This window comes from Gymnoscopelus braueri (genome assembly GCF_963280865.1).
Source record: "Gymnoscopelus braueri genome assembly, chromosome: 15".
Classification (NCBI taxonomy): Eukaryota; Metazoa; Chordata; class Actinopteri; order Myctophiformes; family Myctophidae; genus Gymnoscopelus; species Gymnoscopelus braueri.
Window position 1 is genome coordinate 39,011,575 of NC_137620.1, and position 12,813 is coordinate 39,024,387.

General features: G+C 40.8%; 1 protein-coding gene across 4 annotated transcripts in view; it reads left to right on the plus strand.

Annotated features, from left to right (window-relative positions):
• The window catches only part of LOC308101180 (phosphorylase b kinase regulatory subunit alpha, skeletal muscle isoform-like), a 32,797-nt gene extending 24,347 nt beyond the window's left edge, over positions 1–8,450 (plus strand). For 2 of the 4 annotated variants that reach the window (XM_080450553.1, XM_080450554.1), the window contains 7 exons: positions 218–369; positions 783–936; positions 1,065–1,223; positions 2,228–2,357; positions 3,248–3,344; positions 4,758–4,873; positions 8,313–8,450. In XM_080450553.1, coding sequence (XP_080306679.1) covers positions 218–369; positions 783–936; positions 1,065–1,223; positions 2,228–2,357; positions 3,248–3,344; positions 4,758–4,770 — 705 coding nt within the window. In that variant the 3' untranslated portion in view covers positions 4,771–4,873; positions 8,313–8,450. Of the gene's footprint in view, positions 1–217; positions 370–782; positions 937–1,064; positions 1,224–2,227; positions 2,358–3,247; positions 3,345–4,757; positions 4,874–8,312 lie in introns of those variants that run through there. The other 2 variants (XM_080450555.1, XM_080450556.1) reach the window with 2 other exon arrangements.
• The last annotated feature ends 4,363 nt before the right edge of the window (positions 8,451–12,813 follow it).

Below are 12,813 nucleotides of genomic sequence, written 5' to 3' on the forward strand. Positions count from 1 at the left end.
AGTGAAGTGGTACCCAAATTTGGTGATGAGCAATGTCATCAGTGTGTGTGTGTTTGTGTGTGTGCACTCGCTCATACTTTATGTGTATTGTTATACAACAACAAAGTATAAAATAGCTTAAGTGGTTATTCTCAGTGCTGTGATGTGTACTCATTTGAGGTTAAAGTGAAATGTAATCTATGTTAATGCCATATTATCATTCTGGTGTCTCCTGCAGGCTTGTCCAGTAGTGATCTCCACAGACAGTGACATACCCAAAGATGCCAGTGGAGCCATAGACTACAAGGCCCTAGGCCTGGTTCAGCTGCTGAAGGACACACATAGTCTGCAGGACCAGGCTGACATACTCTACATTCTCTTCAAGGACAAGTCAGTCAGCTTTTCCATAATTATGCCTCTAACAGTTATTGACATAATGCTAATTTTTCTGAAGCCAAAAAGACATAAAGGGCTCTCCTCACCAGGAATGATAACTATAACAGTAACTAATATGAATATAGCATTTTAAATGGTTCTAAGGAGTCCACACCACAACTGTAATGGAAGTTTTACGATCACTTTCAGAGTGACTTGATGAACAATAGAAACAGACAATCAAAACCACTCCCTATGTACAGGGTGTCACAGTCAACACGTCACTTATGTTCAACATGTTGACCGTATGTTATCGTTGATCAGTGTATATGCTCATTGCTCACTTGACTGTGTGTGTGTGTGTGTGTGTGTGTGTGTGTGTGTGTGTGTGTGTGTGTGTGTGTGTGTGTGTGCGTGTGCGTGTGCAGGGGAATGGACTGGGACACATGTCTGCATGGTAATGGCTCTACGGTGCGTTCTCTGCTGACTGACCTGTATGAGAAGGCAGGAGAGCTCAAACAGTGGGGTCTCATCAGAATGATCTCTGGCATGCTGAGGAAGAAGGTGGAAGAGCTAGACTGGGTACGTAAAACACACACACAGGCACATAATTAAGTTAAATTCACACAAAGTCTCATTTGTATTTGTGCAGATTATGATTCATGTAATATTTCCAGAGCTCTTTGTCATTAGCTGTGGTCTCTTCCTAGGCGTGTTCTGATCTGCTGGCCCACCAGAAGCACCTGACGGTGGGTCTGCCTCCAGAGCCCAGAGAGAAGACCATCACCGCCCCCATCCCTCCTGACCAGCTGGTCAAACTCATAGACGAAGCCAGCGAGAACAACATAACTATAGCTATACTCACACAGGTGGGTCACTCACTGATAAAGGGACCGTTTCAGGCTATATAAAAACGCAACTGCACTGGCTTCCAGGCATGTGCAGGTGTAAAGTACTTGCCCACTACCGTGGAGTTTTTTGCTACTGCACTAGTAGTCTCTCGTGGCCAGAGAACTATTCCACAATCACAATGTGAAGTCTGGAACTACACCTCCCAAAATCCGAACACGGAAACTGGCATCTGTTCGTCATTTCCGTTCACGAAAAAAAACATTTCTGATAAGCAGCTACCGGTAGTTATATGCTTAGATGATTTTGTTTTATATTAGGATACATTTGTGTGAACATTGTGGGAGGCAACAGTCTGGCCACACAAGACTACTGCACTAGCGACTTCTAAAGGTTGTTAGGGGCAACTGTTCAGCAGGGAGCAGAACTTGGAGGGATAGGGTGTTCCTCGACATGTTATAAACTCCCTTTCACTGTCAGGGGAAAATAAATGGCTAGTGACTACATGTATATCGGAGGAGGCATGTGATTGTCTGTGCACTCTCAAAGAGTTCTCAAACCACATCCTTGGTTCATATACTCCTGCAGCTTCGACACATTTTCAAGCTCCTTTTGTTGTACAAAACGCATGCACATATACACACAATCCTCATTTTTTTGGTAAGAATAAAGCAAATCTGTATGGAGTATGTTAATACAATATAACTGGAGGTGGTCTCCCAACTCTTCCTCTGAGACACCTACTGGTTGACAAGAGGTATTGCATAAAAAAGTGTCGAGAGCGCAAACTTTTATTGCTCAACAGTAAAAACTTCAGGACTCTCAGGGGGAGGGGGGGACTTGGGTTTAAACATGAAAGTACCTGTAGCAGCTTTAATAGCAAAAATAAATAAACAAAATTAAATTAATCATCAACCTACCTTCTCACATTCACACACCTGTCATTCTTATACTGTCTTGTCTGTCTGTCTGTCTGTCTGTCTGTCTGTCTGTCTGTCTGTCTGTCTGTCTGTCTGTCTGTTAGGAGATCATGGTGTTCCTGGCCATGAACATCCGGACTCAGCCCAGCCTGTTCGGTGAGATGATGAGACTGAGGATTGGACTCATCATCCAGGTCATGACCACCGTGCTGGCCCAGTCACTCAACTGCTCTGGTAAGGACACATGGACTGGCGATGAAGATCACACAGCAGAGAGTGACTCTGGGCTGTTTTCAGACTGGCAGCGCAAATCTGATTTTTGCCCTTTCCAGATTGGAATCAGATATATTTTTTTATCAAGTCTGGACAGCAAACAAAACACAATCATGGAAACATGATCATGGAAGATTTTTGTGAATCAGATTCAAACCACATTCCTAAGTAGTTTGAAATGCAATTTAAATCTGATCTCTAAAGATGTGTGTCTGGACACTGAGGCCAGGTTTATAGTTCGCTTGCCAAAAATAGCGGATCCACAAGCTCACCACGCGAGCGACATTGTCGTACTACGGTGTACATCAGCGGTGGGCAACTTTGATGATGAGTGAGATGATCCACACTCACTCCACACTCATTAACCTACTAATGTAGACTGAAGTAATGTAATTAAAGCGGGTCATGTTTGCATGTTTGGAATTGTAACAGCTGAAATCAATAAAATATATCAGTATTCCGATATCAGTATGCCTGCAGGCCGCATTAAGTGAAGTTGGGGGCCACATGTGCCCATGTATGGTGTATGGTGTACATGAAGCATTACACAGCAACCAGTGCAGACAAATCTGATCCCTTGCTAATAGCAGTGTGGGCATGAAGAGCAGATATGAGAAACATGCATTGGCCTGCAGTCTGAACAGAGCGTGAGAATTGATGGTGACACGTTGAACGTGTGCGTGGGTCTTATAACCACTGTCTTGCTCTCTTTTTCACACATTCTCTCCATCGTTCTCATTTTCTCACTTTGTCCTCCTCTCTTTTTCACGTTGTGTGTGTGTGTGTGTGTGTGTGTGTGTGTGTGTGTGTGTGTGTGTGTGTGTGTGTGTGTGTGTGTGTGTGTGTGACAGGAGGCGACAGAGAGTTTGATGAGTCTCAGTCCGTCAGAGTTGAAGAATCTTCTTCATCACATCCTCAGCGGGAAAGAGTTTGGCGTGCAGAAGAGTGGTCAGTCAAACAATCACAATACAGCCAATCACATTCTAGCAGTGGTGGAAAAAGTATTCACATTGTTTACTTAAGTAGAAGTATCAATACTGCAATGTAGAAATACTCTGTTACAAGTAAAAGTCTGGAATTCAAAATTGACTTGAGTAAAAGTACAAAAGTATTGGTACCAAAATGTACTTAAAGTACCAAAAGTAGAAAGTATTCATTATGCAGAATGTCTCTTTTGAAAATAGCAGATCTACAAGCTCACATTGTGAGCTTGTTGATCGGCTATTTACAAATGGCCGAAATGTAGGGCTGAAGTGGTTAATGTATGTTTTGTAATAATAATAAAAATCTACAAAGTAACTAGTAACTAAAGTTTTCAAATAATTGTAGTGGAGTAAAAGTACAATATTTGCCTTTTAAATGTAGTGGAGTAGAAGTAAAAGTATTGAAAATTGGAAATACTCCACTAAAGTAAAATTACCTCAAAATTGTACTTAAGTACAGTACTTAGTAAATGTACTTAGTTACTTTAACCACTTTAACTTTTTTTAGTCTCCTACAACATTACCAATAACATTCCAGTTTCATACAAAATAACCAGATCCAATGAAAAGGTCTGACATCATCCAATGAAATGTGATACTTCGTGTCAGATTTACATGTTTTAATAATGCTAAAGCAGCAGGAGAACTGCCAGCACTCTCAGAAATGTCCTTCTAGATACTTTTGCCCTTCAAGTAAATCCTTTTTGAAGGCGAGTAGCTGAGGTTTGCCCGTGCCTAGCTCTGAATAAAAGTGCCCGAACAACATTTCTGTGAGTGCTGGCAGTTCTTTAGCTGATATTGAACTCTTTTGAGCCGTGCACCCAGTAAACAGTGGATCACTGGCACTGAGCTGTCCTCGCATTGTTTCCGCATTCATACTAAAGACAACAGCTCACTCACTTTCAAAGTGTACCACACCCTGTCTCACTAAGAGGAATCTCCATCTTGTGGTGAAAGCTGGAACATACTTTTTCTGGTGTAAAAAGAAAGTGTAAAATGTTTCACTATATAAACATAGCCTTTAAACAAACAAAAAAAATAGAATGTGACCATACATTTGTACATTAATTTCCTAAGCATTTGAATGGTGTTTTTATGCCAATAGCAGTCAAAGCAGATGACAAAGACAAAGTGAAGAAACCTGATTCTTTTTGGTACGGTTTACATTCACTTTTGAACAGCTAAATTTGTATTTTTGTAGTTCTGGGACGGTGGTGAAAATGTTAATCTGGAGCCTTGTGACCATCACAACCAACTGTACTTTTGGCTGTGTTTCTTATTGTTTACTTATTAAACCAAATTGTATGAGTTCTTTATTATCTATTATTCCTGAACCAGACGTGTTTAAATGCGTTTATTTATTTTTTTTCTCCTGCAGTTCGAGAGATTGATACTGGCGTCAGTTCTTCCCTCTCCATCCATCAAATAGGCCAAGCTGGAGCCACCAAGAGTGAGAGAGCTGGCCTCAGCAAACTGAAAAGTGACATGAAACTGGTAAGAACTGGTTCATGCATGCGTGCCGTGTGTGCGTGTGCGTGCGGGTGCGTATGTTGGGTGGTGATGTTTTGTTTCCTGTTAATGTTTCACGCTCATTCTTTACCTCTTTTTTCTTTGTCTTTTAACCACTTTGTCTTCCTCTCCTTTTCACACATTCTCTGCATCTTTCTCATAATGACTCTGTCTTTCTCTCTGTTTCACACGTGTGTGTGTGTGTGGCTTGGTGAGTGGGTGCACACACACCAGTTGTCACTACACTAGAGCTATGGCTGGGCAATTAATCGAAGATATATCGAAACCAACATTTAGAACCAATAGGTTGATCCAATAACCGAGAAACACGTTTTTTTTTAGTAATATGTTTTTTATTCTTATATATCAATGAATCAACATGAAAACATTTCAATATATTTTTGTAATCGACTAAATTGATTTCTCTGATTAACCCTTTAAGCCCTATATTATACTTGTTGTCCAAAGGTGACTTTTTTAAAATAACTACAAGCTCACAAAGCGTCACAATGCAACACGTTGTGAGCTTGTAGATTGGCTACTTTTGCTATTAATTGTTTGTTTTAATAATCATCATTCATTAATCGGAATCAAGGCAAAAGTTTGAAATAATCGTGATATTGATTTAAATGCGATATCGCCTAGCCCTAACTACTGAATGCTTTCCTACTGCCACCGTGACACACAGAGACTGTAACCTCTCTCATCCTTACTGTCAAACGGACCTCTCTTTGCAGCTGGAACAAAGATTGTCTCTGCCAGATATCAGTAAGGTGACAACGCATTGAGGAGGAACAACTAGAGTATTAGATAGTGCATGCATTTATCAACGGTATTACAGATCATTTCAAATGAAGGAAATGAATCGGTCGATTGATGAGAGTAATCGGTGAACCCCACAGACTATGCTGTTGGTGGTGATATCCTACTATATGAAATCCTTCCAATCAAATTGATCAGTCTGCATCCCTTTGTCTCCTCAATGGGTTTGCCAATCAATATGAAATTGCATGTGAGCATTGGCATAGGTAGGAAGTGACGAAGCAGATGTTTTAATTTCCCCCAATTTTAACCCATTAAGACCTGAGGCAGATTCTACAAATGTCTAACCGTTTTCTGAAAAGCCTATGTTGCTATATCAGTGGTTCTCAAACTTTTTCATGTCAAGGACCTCCCAAAATTATGTGTATTTGGCCGCGGACCCCCATCTCAAAATATTTTGTTCCAGTGACCCCCAGAAGCAAAGATTTGAGTTAAGAATGTTCACTTAAAGAAATATGTATATTCAAAGATTTGCACAAATCTTCATGTTTAAAAAAAATTGCAGATCTACAAGCTCATAGCGCGGCACAAATATGAGCTTGTATAGCTGCTATTTTTGAATAGCCAACGTATAAAATATGGTTAAAGCGCATATACAGATGCTTTCCTGGTTTTAATGGGTTAAGCTGTTAATTAGCATTTTTGGAAAGTCCCCAGAAATCGGCACGTAGTCGGGGGAAACGCATACCTGGGTATGGACTAGTTCATGAATGAAAAAGCTGAATGGAGTAGTGTCTGGGTGTTAATTCACCCTGGATGTAAACCTTGTTCTAATTTTGATTAAATGATGGCCCGTGTTCAGGGAGGGTGATAATTGTCACTGTACTGGGGCGGCAGTGGCTCAGGGGTAGAGTGGCCGGGTAGAGTGAACTGGAAACCGCAAGGTTCCCAGTTCGATCCCGGGCTGGGGGGCTCCCCCAGATTTAGTGTCGAAGTGTCCTTGAGCAAGACGCTGAACCCCTAATTGCTCCCGATGAGCAGGTTGGTGCCTTGCATGACTTCTTCCGCCATCGGTGTATGAATGTGTGTGTGAATGTAATGCACAATCTATGTAAAGTGCTTTGGACAAAAGCTCTATATAAATGCACCATTTACCATTTATACAACAGCAGTGACAACACACAAAATGTGTGTGGGCAGAAATCAATTGGCATGACGTCTAAATTGGGGAGAAAAAGGGGGGTTAAAAGCACACAAGAAAAAGAGGGAAAAAATACCGATAGTGCTGGGTAGCCTGGGATCAATACCTTTTTTCGGGTTTATGATCTGGTTGGGAGCGGAAACTAACCCTACGTCACCTACGTCATCCGTGTCATCAGGCGGAACCTGCAAGCCTCACCCTCCGGTCACTCCGGCCGCGATCAAGGGCATTGTAATAAGGCCTACCTAATAACATCCTTGATGCGGCGTAGTTTAGCTTATTTTTAAAATAAAAAATAGATATAAATGTGAGTGTACTTTCCAGAGACTATTTAGCGTCTGTCTACCTTTGTTATCCCACGGGGAAATTCTATTCCATTTAAATAGGGATTGGGGAAACAAATAGGGGGAACCAAAAACAAGTAGCCTAGACCGGATCACACAGGCAATACCAGGCTTTCCTCCGAGGTGGAAAGACTGGTGATGCCAGGTTACTTTCTCTGTCAAACTGTCCTACATACAGTAGTATTATCATGTGTACCTATGCTGCTCTCTAGTGGATGAAACAGTCATTGAACATAAACCATCAGACTGTTGTGTGTGATGATATTAAACTCTGGGCCCTATTTTCGCTGGTGCCTTACCTATTATCCCTAAACTTCTTTGCCATTTTTTACTATTTTTAAAACATTTTCAAATAGTTCAACTAGCCGATCTACATTGACACATTGTGAGCTTGTAGATTGGCTATTTGAACTATTTGAAAATGTGTTTAAAAATAGTAAAGAATGGCAAAGAAGTTAAGGGATAATGGGGTAAGGCACTGGCGAAAATAGGGTCCACAGTGTTCTCTGACGAATAAAAACCAATACCACACATAAATAAAATAAAAATAGCAGAATAAAAATAATAAACAGGCATAAACAATACAGGGTAAACCAGACGAAACAAATGGCTGCAGTATGGAAGCTGTTTTACACCCAAAACGTAATGTTATGATGAAGATGATTATGATTGCAGTTATTGTTTTAGTCATATACATATCGTTGCTGTCTGGCAGAAACCTCAATATTTCAACTTTTTGTGTTTTTCTTTTGTAAATTACTGGTAATTATTATTTTTTAAAAGTGTGTCTGTGGGTTTTATAAAAATGTAACCAATGAAAAGTATTAACCAGAGTTTGTGACTAAATATTAACAACATTGGATCCATTGGAATTATTTTATTCTTTATGGTTTTGGACATACAAGGTTTCCACCCGACAGTGACAATATATTATACTATCTGTACAGTACATTTTACTACAGCGTAGATATGCAGGAGGCTAACCATCTATAAGAGGGTCTGTGTGTGTCCGGCGCTAATCTCACAAACTGCTTTTCACATAATGTTTTATACTTTGTGAAATGCATAACTTGTTATAGCTAATTCCTTTTTTCTCGTTTTGTTTTGTTTTGTTCAGGCACTGCGACAGACACCTAACAACTACCTGTCGAGGACCTGGTGGAACCCTGTGTTCAACTTCCTGGAGAGGAACGTCCAGACGAGCGTTCCCGTGGTGTTCTCCTGGCCCGTGTCACTGCCTCACTGCTGTACGCAGAGATACAGCATGGTGGAGGGAGGCAGAGACGAATGACGGCACGTTAACGAGGGAGGAAGGGGTGTGGCCAAATTATGCTCCGTCGCATGAGGAGGGGTGTCGCTAGCCTAAAGATCGTAGCAATCGCAGATCTACAAGCTCAGAAGGCGTTGCTGTCCACAACGTGTTGTGAGCTCACAGACCTGCTTTTTTTCGATGCTGTTGCACAATAAACGCTGTTGCACAATAAATCACGCCGCGTAGCTGGATGATCGGAGATCTCCGCCAAAGCCTTTAGTGACATCCAAGTTCATTGTAGGGCCTAGAACTGGGTGGAAGCAATTAAGAGGTTTAAAAAAGTTATATGATGGTTTTCAAAGCAGTGGGCGTAGGTTTCAAGATTCAGTGTATTTACACGAGTGCATTGGAATTCTTGAGCATAGCTCCCTGACTCAGCTTAAAAAATAAAAAGGTACAGAAAAAAAGAGGCAAGACAGAAAATACATCCTACAATAGTAAAATATCTAAAGAAATAAAATACTGTACTGTAAATTTCAATTCAGTTTCAGTATGTCTCTGTTGTTCTAGACCCAACATTGCGTTTAGATGTCCCCTGTTGTTTTGGTAGGAGGAAATCTCCAATCCTCTGGCTACGCAATATAAGCGAGGGAGGGAGGGATTGGAGCGAGAGGGAGAGGGCGGGCGAGGGAGACCGAAACAGTGCCTGTCCTCGATCCAGCCACTAACCTAGCTACCTCCTGTAAAAAACCTCCTGTACACTGTAAGCTAGGAGAGTGGAGAGAGTGAGGAGAACAAAGACAATATGTGGGTACTTTTTGTTTCCGTCCAAACCCGGCCTCCTTAAGCCTGATTTTATACTTGGTCGTACGGCGGCTTCAAGCTGCGAAAAATAAACGATCTATAAGCTCACAAAGCATGGCAGCGTTGTACGACAGAGCATAAATTAGGCATTTGAGACGGAGGTCTGGGACAGACGACTGATGGATGTATGAAGGGAGGAGAGAAGGATGTAGACATGAGATACAACAGGGTAGGAGACGAGAGGTGATGTTATTTCCTCTGTGGAGTGAGGGATTCAGGGCCGGCGCGCCCATTAGGCAGAGTAGGCAGTTGCCTAGGGCGCCCCTAGGGGGGGGGGGGGGGGGCCAGGAAAAATATTGCCTAGGGCGCCAAATTGCCTAGCATAGGCCCTGTGATGGATGAGTATGAATGAACGGGATGAAAAGATGTGGACGGAAGAGAAAAGACGAGAATAGTCAACTGTTAAAGTGGCCAATATGTCAGCCAATGAGAGTGCCTTACTTCTGCTTTTGACCAATAGGAAACCAAGGAATTCCTTATTCCGCAATGCCTTATTTACTCTGTTCCCCCCAAAACCATGACAAACACCCTTATGTCCGTGTTTGTGTTATCAGCCAATAGAAATCTTCCTCAACTTGTGTGTGTGTGTGTGTGTGCGCGTGTGCGTGTGTGCGCGTGCACTAAGGGACGAGCGCCCTCACATTCCTGTTCACATCTAAACGTTTACAAACACTGTCCTGCAGAGGCAAAACACTGTCTGTCTTTGCAGAGACAAAAAACACTGCCTGTACGTCCTACAGAGACAGCAACGCTAACTGTGTGTCCTGCAGAGACAAACAACACTGTCTTTCAGAGACAAACAACACTATCCTGTCCTATAGGGACAAACAACGCTAATCCAATTATTAGGACCAATTCACTGTTCTGCTGTTAAATTGTATATAGTTGATATGATAGTTGATATATGTCCAGTTATCTGTGTTGAAAGCATGCAAACATGCAAGGTTCTGTCTTCATATGTCTGACATCCTGGGTCTCATGTGAGAATTAATGTTGGCCTGGACTTTGTTTTGTTTTGTTTTTGCTTCTTTCCATGACAACATATTTGGCATCCACCTTTAAATGTACCAGAGGTGGATCGTTCTGTAGAAGCTGCATTGGTAATATTTACCTGTGGTTGAACCACAATTGTCCATTGTTTATATGTTGTTGATGTTAAAATGTCATATTGGACTTGAATAACAAACTTGCCATGATCTCATGTTGTTGTTTTTTATAATAAAAAAAAGGCTTATTTTGCACAACTACTTGCGTATGATTCACGAAGAACATCAGTAATATCTGACCTTCTGTTTTCAGGTCAGGATAGAATCTGTTGAAGTTAAATTGTGTCACTGATACAGTAACTTGCTCAAAGTAGGGACCTTAAAAATTACGGTACATGGTTAAAAAGATTTCAATCTAATCAACTATAGGCTGTTCGATGTTATAATGTACCTGTTCTATACCTATAAACAACAGAGCCTGGACAATGAGTTCATAAATACATTCAAGTAATCTACAAGCTCACAACGCGTCGCAATGCAACCAAAGTCCTATTCCCAAACAGAAAATAGGACTTGATTGGCTAATGCACAGTGTGTTTTGTAATAAACTATATCTACAAAGTAACTACAGTAGTAACTAAAGCTGTTAAATAATTTTAGTGGAGTAAAACATACAATATTTGCTTTGTGTGGGTGTGAAAATAATAATGGAAGTACTCAAGTAGGCCTAACGTAACATTACCTCAAAACTACTTTGTTACTTTCCACCATTGGGTCTCTCATGTTACTATCTGTTCAAGACAAGACGAGATGTATATTCTGTTAAAACAAAGTCACAGCTATTAAACTTAATACGGTATAAGTTAGTGTAGCAGACCTACTGTTCCATTGACTTGCCTATATGATGATGTTATTTTTTATTATCATACTTTATAGTTTATTATGGTTTATTTTCTCATTTTTACTTGAATTCTCTTTAGAGTTAGGGTTAGGGTTAGTTCTCTTTAGAATACAAGCTATTAGAATTTAACTCACTTTGTTCAATTAAGACAACGTCTTTCTCTGTTATTTATTACTTAACACCTGGGGGCACCAACATCCAAAAGGACACCCTAGGCCTACTGTAAGTCTCCAAAACAAAAACATGAAAACAACGAATTAAGACACAAATTATTAAGGTGTTGTTGTCAGATACTAGAAGCTACCATGAATTCAGGGTATTGGTGGATACTCCCTAGTGCAGTGGTCCTCAATTGTTTTTATTTCAAGGACCCCCAGATGTATTTGGCCGCGGACCACCTTCTGAAAATGTTTTGTGCCGGGGACCCCAGAAGAGAAGATTTGTATTAAGAAATTCTAAAATATTTGAAATTGACTTGCTGTATGAGATTGTACATCTGCTATTTTTGAATAGACAAAGTATAAAATATGGTTAAAGTGGTTGAAATTATAGTGATGCTATATTATTAACACATTTTGCTCCCCCACCTTTAAAGCCAATGCCCTAGAGTAGACTAGCAGCAGCTTCAGGCAGCCTCTTTAAATCCTCAGGTTTTCCCACCCCCTCCCTCCCCACACACCTGCAGGAGAGGAAACAGGTGTTTGATACAAACTCCTTTATGTTTGTCATTGAAATGGTGAAATAAACAACTTATAATGTAACCTTACACAACATGAAAGTACAGTAGAGTTGTCAGTGCTGTCAGGGAGTTAAAACTACTAAACCACATCTTTATTGACAGCTGAAAGAGAAGTTAATTATCTTCACAAGGAACTGCTGTTCGTTTTCATTCCAAATGGGTGGATTATTCAGGTGAGTTTAGCTGCTTAGCAATAGCATTGCCATGCAATAGAGCTGATTTGTGTCATTTAACTTTTTGTTATTTTACTTAAAACTAGACGGGATACAATATTTAGCTTTGTGTTTTGTGAATTCAATTGAATATGTTGTGCAACATGCAGGAATAAAGCGCTTGTCTTGTGTTGACCAATGAGAGACTGTAGCCGTGTGTGTGTGTGTGTGTGTGTGTGTGTGTGTGTGTGTGTGTGTGTGTGTGTGTGTGTGTGTGTGTGTGTGTGTGTGTGACTCACTGAGTGAGTGAGGCCAGACAGATGAAATTAACAGGCCAGTAAGGTGCTCTGGTCCTATTTAGGCCATACTTCAACATATTTGCCCGTGGACCCTCTCTATTCCACTTCTTCTTTTCTTTTTCAAGATTTTTCAAAAATAGCCGATCAACAAGCTTACAACGTATCGCATTGCAACGCGCTGTCTGTTTTAGAATATCTGAAGTATTATAATAGGGTTAAAGTGGTTAAAAACTGGAACCCTGTCAAGGACCCCTAGAGGTCTCCTGAAAACCACTTGAGAACCACTGAAAGTAGAGTATCTCATCAGCTGACTGATACTCTGCTGCCATCTAGTGGAAACTGAAGTACAGTAGCTCAACAGGCCAATTTCTCATTAACCACTAACCCAGGGTTCTACTTGGTTCACACCTTTATTTTACTAGCCA